Genomic DNA, 13,214 nt, shown 5'->3' on the forward strand with positions numbered 1-13,214 from the left:
TTGGACGAGGCCTTCACTGCTCTGCTGTCTGGGCGGATCGCCTTGCAGGCTAACCTAACGTTAGTTGCCGCAGCTAGCTAGCAGCAGGCGTTAACTAACTAAACCAGCTGTTAACGGTAGTTAAGGCGCTAGTTTGTAATCATAGTTACGTAATGTCACCGTGTACTGTATATGCACCTGCACTGTCTAAATTTTTAACATGTTCCACGACAACACACACAATGGTACATGACCGATTTCACCGTCCATTAAATGGTTTTTAAATAACGTTAACGTTAACGTTACAAAGCCGGTTCAATCCAAAAGGCCGCATTTGCATCTAGCTCAACGTTTGTCTTAATATCGTGTGTTGTTACCGTGTATATGTCACTTTTTTCACTGCAAGACGTAGCATAATGTTTTTTGTGCGTCATGAAAGTAATCCACCCTATACCCCCATTAGTAGATAGTTAGCCACTGAGTGGTTTTACTGATAGTAGCTCTATATACATGATGTGACATTTTGTCCCAGCAAGCCAAAGGCACTCGCTAGATCTTGCCTATAATAATGACTGTAATGTACTGTCTGTAGTGACAGCTGCAACCTTAATTGCTGATGCGGAGGCAAGTATCACTGGCCACCTGTAAAATAGGAAATAACGTGGTTTCACTACCCTTAAACTAAGAAAACACTGTAACAGTACATAAACCAAACACAGCACTCATTTTATCTTATTCGTATCACCTTAAAAATGAATGGCTACTCACTAAATAGACTTATGGTCCCCAAAAGTCAAATCAACCAAATTAGTGCACACATGTTAACTTGCTGTTGTTGACATGCTTGAAAGACAGACTCATGAATTTTAGCTTTAACCGTAATTGCTCTTCAGGAGGGAAGAACAGCAACACTAATTGTTCTTTGTTTATACTCTCAAGCTTCTTGTCTTATTTGGATCACAAACTTTTGCGTATTGTACATCAACTAATCTACTTCAGTTCTCTTCTTATTTCCAGTCAGTTGCTGATCTGCTAAAATATTGATGTTTCTGGGTAGAAGACATGGTGGAGATGGGCTTTTAGAAAGAACAGAAATTATGATGGTAAAGACAAAGTTCTCAGGACCATGGTTAGACTTTGTATTGTGATTGTCAACTTCACTTAAGATTTTAGTTTGTTAAATAGAATAGAGGATGACTTGATTTTTTTTATTTTCTTTTGTCTAAAAACCATCAAGTCATGTTCCCTTCCCTTTATAACGCTCTGCACCTTATTGACTTTGATCACAGCAATCGCTGTGGAAGAGGGGTCTGGTGTCAGTGCCAGTTTGTAAAAGTGATATTACCCTTTCCCACCTTGAAATCAAAAATTACATAAATTAAAAACAGCACTGACTCTAAAACTAAGTGTTAATTTTATTGCCAGGAAGACTGAAAGGTGTGGTGTTGATTGACTTGTCAGAAGTACACAATATAATTGGCAAGCATCATATTGAGTCCTATCCTGTGACACTGAATTTACATTTGCCTAATTCGTGTCTATCTGCATATCACATGATTTTTAACAGCTGTGGATTGATTGTTGTCCAGTGCTACATTTTGGGTAGTGCTACATTGCAAGAAACAGGAACTAATAAAAAAAATCACACAATTGCTTATTTTATAATAGTATTAGACATCAGCTTCTCTGTTGGTGATAGGAAGACATATGTGATAATGTATTGACGCCAAGGATCATTGCAGTTTAACAATAGGTCTGTCATTGTGCCACTCTCTCTAAACATTAACAGACTCTTAGTTTTATTTCTGCACCTTTTTTGGTAGCTGAAAATTTAATATACTATATAAAGCTGAGGTGTCAAGCTTTTAGATTGAAATGCAGGATGACTTTAGCTTAAAAGGATATATTTATTTTCAGGATTTGTTGTTGATCAGACAATCAAGTGCCAATTGCTAAATTGGCAGGCTGTATCATGTTTCACTGTTTCATTGTCATGCTGACATTTAAAGTGAAGTTCCTGGTTCTTATTTTCCTAGTTTTATGCATCATTCCCATTGGTATTGATTGCATTGCACTCACCAACTTAACTGCTGTCATCAGGGAGTGACAAGATATCACCAAAAAGAGGTCAGTCAGGATAAGGAATATGTGAAGTTGGACAAACATACACACACAGCAGCTTTTATTTTGTTTTTTTCTTTTGACTATTACTCTGATGTTTTATCTTTATTTGACAATCATGGTGTAGAGAGAGGGGAGAGAGAGAATCCAAGCAGAGAGTTGCATATAGCTGCAGGTTCTCCAGCTGGAAACGAACCATGGCAGTTGTGGTTATATGGTATGCCCCTTAACCTTTAAGCCAGTGTTATACTTTATGCATTTGTGAGTATGCTTTGGTCCACTAGGGTCCATTGGGGTCGTGACGTAAATTTCGTCATTAGAGGATGTATGTGAGGCTCTGACGCAGACGTCCATGTACCCTTGGATTGGTTATGTGTAAAGGGTACCAATCATGAGCTGGAAAACAAACATGGATGCTGAGTTTGAACAGAGGCTGTATGAGGATGTCCGCCGCTACCCTCACCTCTACAATTAATCTTCAACAGCACAGAACAGCAGACAAAGCTTCTTCTTGCATAGATGTTGCCATTTTGATTTTATTCGTAGTGTGCATGTGTGGAATACGTAGACAACAATCTACTGCACATGTGTGTAACATGGACTCCAAGCTGCGTATAAATATATAAAACAACTACTCGTCCATGGTGTCCACAGCTGTCCATGTACGTGTTCACAAGCGAGTATAACTCAGGCCCTAGGCCACTAGGATGCCCTGATCATGCAGGTTTAATAAATAAATATATAAACAAAACATTCTGTCCATGATAGTTCACAGACTAACTTCCTTGTTTAACTTTGACCTGCTGAACACAGTTTTCCTATGCACCGAGGGAATGTTACTAGCATTACTGGTTTTACCTCTAAAGTCAGTGGTTTAGATGATATGACCAAACTGCCAGCTTGTTTTTAATGTTATGATCATTTGACAACTAACTCTTTCTCTGTTGGACAGTAGCATGTAATAATGTCACCATTTTTTGAGATCTCAGTAGTTTGGCACAATTTTATTGTAATTGTTAAGAACCATGGTGAAAACAACAAAAACAAGACCCAGGTTGTGATACAAAGAATCGGCAAAGACTAAAGTTAAGCAAAGTTATCCAAAGAAGATTGCAGAGACAAATTTGTGAAATTGGGCAATATAAATAAAACTGATTTGACTAGAACTTAAGGAAGTGTGTTCAGAGAGTGTGGCAATTATCACTCTTAAATTAGCACAGTCTATAACTAGGGACGCTTCAGTTAATCAGCCAATAAGTTTGTAGTATTTTAATATACCAGTCAGAGAAAATTATTATAATGAATGTAAAACTGGTTTCACTTCACACTCCCTCATGACTGACCTATAGCCACCACACACACACCCGAGGGTGTATGCACACAAATTTGAGACAGTGCTGTTGTTTGTGGTGGGACTTGAGATGGATTCCGACAGGCATGATGAAATTGAATTTCAGTGTTCAAATGAAAACACAATATTGATACTGACATGCTTCTTATGTCAGTTTTGTGGCAGTTTGTGGCAGCATGGCAGCAAGTTTGTGGCAGCAACACTATTGTAAGGCTAGAGGCACTAGTAGCACCAGCTCCTGTAGTGTTGTCTCCAACTGCAAGTTCACTTGGTGTCTGAAAGAGATGTAAAAATGTCCTTTTGTAATATTGTTTGACCCCTGAAACTTCTTTGTGGTAAATAACAGTATGCAGGTGCAGGAGACATATCTAGAATTGTAAATGTGAAAATGATGAAGTTTGCTGTCTTTGTCAGGTGTAATTAAGATGTAATGAGTCAGGAACAAACTTTTGATTGGTACTCGATATTCTGAATCTAATGACATTTGAATCAGTGATCCATATCAAAGTCCTTCAAACCCTCAATCCTTATTCATAATGCATCTAATCGGTCACTGAACAAAGAACTTTTATTGGGTAGCTTATAAGAAAAAGGGATTAACTAAGAGGCAGAATGAGTTGATTTACATGATAATTTCTGCAGTACAAGATTATAACCATCTGTTAACCTATTTTGCTTGTGTATATTATAAGTAACTTAACCAGCCAGCTGATAATTCTGACCTTTACCCCTCTTCCCGGCTCCAGGTTATGCAATGGTCTCAGCGGCACATCCAGATCTCCAGGTGCTTGTGTCCCTCTCTCGTGTGTTCGGGCTCTCTTCCCTCTGCTCTACAGCTGAGGTGGCTGTGATTTCCCTCCTGGCCAGCGCTCCCTAAGAGGCCAAGATTGCCAAGATCTGCCCTGTGGCGAGCATGACGGCCACCACGCGTGGCTCTCCGGTGGGGGGCAATGACAGTCAGGGCCAGGGTCAGGCACCTGATGCTCAGAGCCAACCCCCACTGCCACAGAACCAGGTCAGCATCATCTTTCCAGCCAATACATGCATCCACAGTGTCTTGTCCTTTACATTGACTATTTTTGATCTCGTCTTCCTCTTGTTAATGACTGTGCATTACACCTCCTTTCCGACAGTAGACACATGTAATTAAATTAACCTATGAAGGGAGAAGGGATGGTGTGTTTTTTAACATTTCCCTTTTTGTTAGTTCAGACACTGCAGCAGAGTTTTTTAACAGATATTGCTCCTACCTAACCACACACAGATGCCCAAGGGGACGAAAAGGGAGGGGAGGAGGGAGCGGAAAAGAGGGAGAAAGAGAGTGAAGGCGAGGCATCAATGAACAGAGCCTCTTGAGTGATGGATAAAGGATATGTGTGTGTGTGTGTGTGTATATGTGTGTGTGTGTCTTTGTGCATCTTTGTGCGTGTGCATGTGCAGGCCTGTGTTGGTTAGAGATGAGCCGTGGTAAGACGTGAGAGGCAAGCTGCCTATGTAGGTCAGCCAAGCAGAAGGAGCCTTCGCCACACACCCCCACATTTCATATTTCTCAGTTATGTATCTCTTTTGACTACGTGTATCCCTCTTTTACTCTCCCATACACAGCTGCTCACACCACTGCTAATGTTCATACACACTCGTTAGATGAGTAATGAAATAAAGAAGAGAATGGTCACATACACATTCATAAATGCACATTGTTGCATTCGTTTCTCTAACAGTCTTCCTTCCAAAATTTCTATTTGACTGCACCGTAGCAGAGGTACACCCACATACCAACACATTTATACTTCTAAAACAACCATATCAGCCCTCACTTTTTGTTTCCTCTGGGTAGATGGAGATGAAAAGAGCATTGCTTGTTATGCCCAAAACTATTGACAATTCAGATCTGAATAGCTTTTATTCATGGGCCTTTCAGGAGAGACACCTGCCTCTTTATACCTGCATGGGTGTACACTTAGAGAATAGAACAATAGAAACCTGACCCCCATACAGTGGAGTGTGCCTTGCCTTATCATTGGCATATTTCACGATGGAAATAAGTGTATGTAACTGCAATAAAACTTTGACTTGGTTTGCAGGTCACCAAGTCAGCTGTGCCTAGATCTTGCACTTTTTGACAAATAATTTTTAACCAAAAATAAAATTTTCAGCAGCTTCACTGAAATGCATTTTGCAGTCTGGTTTTCCATAGATTTGGATAATTTTTCAAGAAAACATAGCCATTATAAAAGTTTACAGTAATTCTATTTTGCTGGAGTGTAATCGCGAATGGCCGCGAGTGGATGACTGACTGACTGACTGGTCACAGTTGAGTGATCATATTTCCACCATTGGTCAGCTAAATGCCATGCGTTGGAGTTTCCCCATTGGCTGTTGCTCCTTCAAAACAAGTTCTATTAGAGAGGTGTATACAGCCTGTAGTCTTGAATAATGAGAATAATGAATAGCATGTATAACAACAGAAACACCATCAACCGGAAATGAGACAATACGTGTACTGCAGCATGTCAGAACAACAATAAAAGCCCTGTTAAGAGATAAGGGATTTCTGCCCACTCAAACGCTAGAGGGCTTTTAAATTGAAATCGTTACTGGTGTTGAATTTGTATTAACATGTAATGCAGTAACTTTAACATGGCAAACGTGAGTGACTGAAAATGAGGCTCCATACCAAAATACCGGTATGACCAATGAAACAGAAGGAGTTAGAAATAAAGAACTGTCTCTAATACAAGCCTGCCTCAAATAAAGGTCTGTTACCTTCTGCAGTTGAGGTAAACAAAAGCCCTGGGCACTTTTTGAGGACATTAGTTGGAAACTATTGTGGATCCCAGAAGGAGGCGGTGCACTATTGCTTCTCACATGCTCTAACTTATGTGTTTGGAGATTTTTTCAGATGACAATGAGGTTGTAAAATCAGGATTTTAGCAAAAAGCTTGGAAATGGCTTAGAAGTTAACATGTAGTCTTAATGGGCTCCGTTTCACTCACTATTTCAAACTTCTTCAGTTGTCAGTAGAAATAGAAAAACATGCACAGGAGAACAGCCTTATTCGAAATTCGGCTGTATTAAAATACTGTATATTTGAACACAGAGTAGGAGAGAAGCAAACGGGTAAACGATTGAAACTGGCAGATACTAGGCAGAAACAAGTATGATGTGATGATGTCAGTTGTTTACAGCGGTTACACGACAGTTTTTAACTACAGCCTCAATTTCGCACATTCACCATACATCGTCCAGCCACATACTAGGTTTTGACCTAGTTCTTGTTTGTTGTTATTTTTATTTATTTTTTGATGGATTGGTATCGGCTACATAAAGCCAGTTCTATTTATGATCCTTTGTTTGCTCCAGGTACACCAATTATCAAAAATGCCCCATTGTGCTCCATTAAAACACTACAATCATACAGCCTTGATAGTGAGTGACCAGAGGAGCGCGCAAATTAAATAAACAGCAGCCTGGAGTGTAATGAGTGTGTATAATGAACATTACAGCTTAATGAGGGCCTCTGGCCTCACCATAAACTTATCTTGTTTATTTTATGAATTGAATAAAGATTATTAAGATTATAAGGAATTAAGATTATTGCTAGTATTGCTGCTATACTTTGTTTGTATAGTACATCCACAGAGATCAATAGGCATTCTATGATTTTTACAGACATCATCTCCTAACTCATCTAATGAGAACTCTCCAGTGAGCCCACCAGATGAGCAGGGCCAGGGGGATGGGCCCCCTCAGCTGGAAGAGGAGGAGCCCGCTTTCCCTCACACTGACCTAGCCAAGCTGGATGACATGATCAACAGGTATTTTGCTTACATCTTGACACAGATGTTACGTACTAGGTCACCCCTAATTCAGTGGTACAACTTACAACAATTTCAAAACTTTGCTGCATGATTTTATTCCAGGCTCCTTTTTCCTCCTGACCCCGTATGTAAAATATGAAATTTGTGATGTGCTGAAAATTTAGAATCAGGTATAAACATCATCAAATTGGGCTGAGGCATCTTCACTTCAGTTCACTACTCTCCATTGATTTTGTGTGCTCCCTCTAAAATTTGCTTCACATTCAGTCTGATCATATCACACAGGAAAGGTTCTTAGCAGCAATGTAAACTGAGCTCCTTGGTGTTTTTCTTTATATTCGTGTGTTCTTTTTTCTCCCAGGCCTCGTTGGGTTGTTCCAGTTTTGCCAAAAGGAGAGTTAGAAGTCCTCTTGGAAGCTGCTATAGACCTGAGTAAAAAAGGTAGAAATATCTATATATATATATGTATGTTTCTGGTAACACAGTAACTGTGTCATCTGCTGTGTTTTGGATTGAACAGCTTAGTAGTTACCTACACCTCCAAAGTGAGATCTAGACTACAGGGCGTACAAAAATATACACATAAAGATACACAAATACCCAACACCCAAACATACAGAACCACATACACAGGTTATCTGGTGCATCCTAAAATAAACATATAAACATATTTAAATAAATTTTGCCCTTGGCTTTGTACCTCATTCATGCTCTTAAGGCTGCATGTTTCATAGATTAATGTCTTTCGTGTCACACATTTTATATGAATGGAATTAAATGAGCAATGTCTTTCTCTGCAGGACTGGATGTGAAGTGTGAGGCATGTCAGAGGTTTTTCCGGGATGGTCTGACCATCTCCTTCACAAAGATCCTGACAGACGAGGCAGTCAGCGGCTGGAAGTTTGAGATTCATGTGAGTCTTCATTTTTGCTGTAAATTTTGTAGGGCTGGGGTGATGCTTAACTACGGATACAACTTAATTCAACAACTTAACTACCACAATACTTGGGTGCCAATAGATATGTATTGCAATTCGATATTTTATTATATTTCTTTTTTTTTACGTTTTAACACTGGACCAAGGGAAAAACTTCAATCCTACACTTTTTGAGTCATATTTCCAAAAACAATGCACATCACATGTCAGTTAGTCTTTGTATGTTTTATTTCAGCAGCATCATTGCTATAAACCCCATGGTCCTGTCTTAAAGCCATGCTAACAAAAAATCTGTCATTAGGAATACCACTGAAGCGTTCAGTAGGCCATAGGGTAATATATTAGTCTTCTCCCTGTTAAATAAAATACTGTAATAAATAATTACTTTATGTAAATAAGGTACTGTAATAAGAAAATCAAAACTGCTGTTTTTATTTTGAAGCAGCAGGCTTGTTTTGGAGGTAAAGCCTGCCCTCACAAAGGTCTTTGGAATTTGACTGTGCTTTTAGTTTCCACTACTACTTCTCTGTACTGGTTTAAATGGAGGGGATCAAGATAGTTGTGAAATATTGACCAAAATCTATATTTTGTTAACCTTGGTGGCATGAGTCATCTTTGCTTTATTCACTGTTTGACATCTATGCCCTTATCTCATTAGCTGTATACATTGTTCAGACTGGGGTCTTGCCTGGCTTATTGTGCTGTATTAGGGGGATTGATGTCAGGAACCTTTTCATGATAAACCATTTAGACAGACAAGGAGGTAAAGGAGCAAAATGTCTTTTTCTCCTGTCACTTTTATTTAAGATAATGTTGACTAGGTTTACATTTTTAATCTTATTTTAGTACATTACACAGGATTGTGCCTTATCTTTCATGACCCAAAGCTGCTCTGATTATTTTCAATACTAAATAAATGTAAAGGAGGAAACCAGTTTCTTGTAAACTACAGGACAGAAGTCTCAAAGAAGCTTCTCTTGAATTATTTGATGAGTCAGTCCATATTGATTCCTCCTGTCTGGTTACTTGAGATCTGCAAAGCAGTCAGGAGCCATGCAGGAGGAGCATTTTAGTCATTTTAGTAATGATATGATAAGGCAGAGTTTTTATGCCTCAGACAGCCGTGGCCAGAGGCATTATGTTTTCAGGTTGTTCATCCACATCCATCCCATTCTTGTTAATGCAAGAAGTTCAGTTTGTTTGAATGTAGTCAAGAAATGGTGGTTCTGCGATTCTTTTTAACTGGCAAGAGGAGCAGGTACATGTACTATACATGTCCTGGCTCTGGAATTCTTTGTCCTCCTCTTTCTTTCTCTGTCTTTTTTGTTGTATAATAGTTAATATGTGACTTTTTTCAACCTGAAAACCTTGCTTCACAGAGGTGTATCATCAATAACACACACCGGTTGGTGGAGTTGTGTGTGGCCAAGCTCTCTCAGGACTGGTTCCCTCTACTAGAGCTGCTGGCCATGGCCACCAACCCTCACTGCAAGTTCCACATCTACAATGGCACACGGCCCTCAGAGACCGTCCCCGCTGGAGCACAGCTGGCTGACGATGAGCTCTTCGCCCGACCACCAGACCCTCGATCTCCTAAGGTGAATCCCTGCAACGGTTGACCAAAATCCTACCCTTGAATTAATGTTCAACACATTTTGTAGGTTATTAGGACTCTTTCCTCCTCATTCTATCAACTTGCCAGGTTTGAACTTTTTCTTAAAACTGACCTCATTGCTTTTTCTCTTGTGTCCTGTGATGAGAAGACTGTCTCAAATACACTTTTAACAGTCTAGATTGTGCATTGATGATGATGTTTACCTTTTCAATATATAGGCGAGTGAAAAATAAAAAATCGTCTTGGCAGGAAGAATCATGCAGAAAACAGACTGTTTACTTGCTCCAAAGGACAGTCAGCCTGTTTTTATTCCTCGTAGACGAAATCCATAGAGTGGCATTTTAGTCTTACCCTGAGGGCCCTTGTGAGACAAAGACAGTCCCTCTGTGGAATAGTCTGATAATGAAAAATATGGAACTCACAGTCTATAAGACACTTAGTGCTTGTGTCAGAAAGCAGATAGTGTAAAAGAGAAGGTGGATACACCAGAGAATAGGAATTTAACAGTGAAAGAGTGATGAATACAGCGTGGGCATGGGGTCAGTATGAACAGTACTGCAGCACTGCTTGCTTGTCTGCCTCTGTTGGCAGAGGGCCCAGGACTACTTTGGGTTCCACTGTGCAACTATTAAGTCAGATTTTGCTACTGTTTGTCTTTTCTTTTTTTTTTCTTTTGTCTTATAAGGTTGACATCCAATTGGTCATTCCTAAATATTTAATTGCAGTGCAAACTTTTCACAAGCTTTACATTATTTATTGACTAAAAAAGAGCAGGGGCATTTTTTGTTAAGCAGAGCTGTTTAAAGTCTCTCCCTGTCCCCCTTTAGCACTGTCTCTCTACCTCATGGCCTAGAATGTCATTCTCAGATGAGACACAGTTGGGGGAAAAAAACTTGGAATTTGGAATTTATTTAATTATTTATTTTAATTATTTCATCTTTTTCTCCCTTATTTCCTATTTACAGGGCTGGTTGGTGGACTTAATAAACAAATTTGGCACGTTAAACGGGTTTCAAATGTTGCACGATCGCTTCATGAGCGGCCAAGCACTGAACGTCCAGATCATCGCTGCACTTATCAAGTGAGACTGTTGTTTTATGAAAATGAACCATATTCTACATATTCCACACCACATCAGTGGGCTTTCCTTAACAGTTTATGTGCTGCAAGAGTGCTCTCTGTAGTTTTTGTTAGCTGATTTTGTGTTCTCTTCTCTCCAGGCCTTTTGGCCAGTGTTATGAGTTCCTCACATTGCACACGGTAAAGAAGTACTTCCTTCCAGTCATCGAGATGGTTCCCCAGTTTCTAGAGAATCTCACAGATGAGGAGCTGAAGAAAGAGGCCAAGAACGAAGCCAAAAACGACGCACTGTCCATGATAATCAAGTCTCTGAAGAATCTGGCTTCTCGTGTACCAGGACAGGAGGAGACCGTGAAGAATTTAGAGATTTTTAGGTTAAAAATGATTCTTAGGTGAGTAACAAAAGATCATGTCTTTATGTAAACTCTTTTCATCATATCAAGGTTTTTGTTCAAATTGAGCACAGTTATAATACACATTTCATATGACTTGATGTTCATTGAATAAATTCTGTTTTTATCACCAGGTTATTGCAAATTTCTTCTTTTAATGGCAAAATGAATGCACTAAATGAAGTTAACAAGGTGATCTCCAGTGTGTCCTACTACACTCATCGGCATAACCCTGAAGAGGAAGAGTGGCTGACTGCAGAGCGCATGGCGGTAAACTTTCCTCAGCTCTTTACTTTTGAACTTGCCATCAAAAAGTTCTCTATCTCTAAAAGCCACTTCTCCTTTCTGTGTCACTCCACACGACCACAGGAGTGGATCCAGCAGAACCACATCCTGTCCATTGTGCTCAGAGACAGTTTGCACCAGCCGCAGTATGTCGAGAAACTGGAGAAGATCCTGCGCTTCGTTATCAAAGAGAAGGCTCTTACAATGCAGGATCTGGACAACATCTGGGCTGCACAGGTACACTGCTGCTCAGTAAAGTGACAAATACCCATTACGAATGAAAAAAGACAAAATATGCAATCTAATGATATGATGCAGAACATGCAGATGTTTGTTTTTCCAGAATTCTGTATTTACCTAACATTACATAACAGTAATATAAATTGTTACGTTTCATTATATAGTCTGAGTATACCGATATGTGTAATTTGTATTTCTGTATTTTCATCAGTTCAAAACAGGCAAAATTAGATAAAGCCTTTAACACATGTTGTCATCTTCTCCAGTATACAACAGTGCAGCACTCTTACTTAATTGTGATCTGACAAAACATAAGATGACTTAAGTGCTTGATTGTGTTGTCTGGTGGTACATTGTAGGGGCAAACTGGTATGTATTTGTAGTTTTTTAGAATGCTTAATGAAAATGTCTTGATGCTATTAAGTTGATATGTTTTGGACTAGCACAGGTGGTTGTCAGGATTTTTCCACTTTTTTACAGTTTTTATAGTAATAAGTTACAGACTTTCCAAACAATTACCTCATTCATGTGTCCTTGACCAATTATGTTTTTACATTGGGAGTTTACCTCAGCACCAGCTTTTCATTCTTCAGCCACTTAGCATTAATGCTACCAACCACTTCAGTACAGATTGTGCCTGTATTTTATGATCATGACACAAACAGCTGTAGATCTGGCTCAAGTAATACCCAGAGCAGAAACTGGAGTAGGGATTTCTGGCACAACTTCACCTTCTTCCAAGGTGCATGAAGAAGTGACATAGTCTGAAGAGGTCAAAATTCTACTTGTAATCTAAAGAACGACTTGATTGTGAGACCAGTAATTTTCAGCCTCTCAGTGATACCAATTTAAGGTGTGCAATTGCATTTTGTACTGTCTGTACCTATATGTTGTTGATGCTGCTGTTTTGACTAAGTATCTTTTGGAAATGAGATTTGAAAAGGAAATAGAAAAGAACATCCAGTCAAAGTACATGGTACAAGTCAGGGCTCATTTTCCAGTAACTGAAACACAACTGCTGTTGTACATTGCAGACAATAAGTTGGCTGTTAATTGCCAATTGTCCACAGCCACAGCTTATCCCTGACATTGCTGAGACGTCTGGTGGTGTACTTTGTTAACCCAACAGTCGGGTTGTTGTCTCTGTACATCTGCAGGCTGGTAAGCATGAGGCCATTGTAAAGAATGTCCATGACCTCCTGGCCAAGCTGGCATGGGACTTCTCACCTGAACAGCTTGATCACCTTTTTGACTGTTTCAAGGTGAGTGAGAGTTGTATTAATCAATCACAGATCATAAAAGCCTTTTGTACACACTATTCTGAATCTTTCTATTCAGTTCTGGCTTAATAACATTGCAGTTGAATTCTTACATCACAACAACATACTGTTGT

The 13,214-nt window shown here is 39.4% G+C and overlaps 1 protein-coding gene across 1 annotated transcript in view; it reads left to right on the plus strand.

The window, feature by feature from the left end:
- The first annotated feature begins 4,364 nt into the window (after positions 1 to 4,364).
- Positions 4,365 to 13,214, plus strand: part of usp9x (ubiquitin specific peptidase 9, X-linked) — a 37,401-nt gene continuing 28,551 nt past the window's right edge. The window contains exons 1-10 of the mRNA XM_022740113.1: positions 4,365 to 4,466; positions 7,124 to 7,269; positions 7,634 to 7,713; positions 8,073 to 8,185; positions 9,589 to 9,807; positions 10,790 to 10,905; positions 11,045 to 11,296; positions 11,431 to 11,566; positions 11,666 to 11,818; positions 12,979 to 13,083. Of these exons, the coding sequence (XP_022595834.1) occupies positions 4,365 to 4,466; positions 7,124 to 7,269; positions 7,634 to 7,713; positions 8,073 to 8,185; positions 9,589 to 9,807; positions 10,790 to 10,905; positions 11,045 to 11,296; positions 11,431 to 11,566; positions 11,666 to 11,818; positions 12,979 to 13,083 (1,422 nt within the window). The remainder of the gene's footprint in view (positions 4,467 to 7,123; positions 7,270 to 7,633; positions 7,714 to 8,072; positions 8,186 to 9,588; positions 9,808 to 10,789; positions 10,906 to 11,044; positions 11,297 to 11,430; positions 11,567 to 11,665; positions 11,819 to 12,978; positions 13,084 to 13,214) is intronic.

Source organism: Seriola dumerili, unplaced genomic scaffold, assembly GCF_002260705.1.
Source record: "Seriola dumerili isolate Sdu_G_001 unplaced genomic scaffold, Sdu_1.0 BDQW01000052.1, whole genome shotgun sequence".
Classification (NCBI taxonomy): Eukaryota; Metazoa; Chordata; class Actinopteri; order Carangiformes; family Carangidae; genus Seriola; species Seriola dumerili.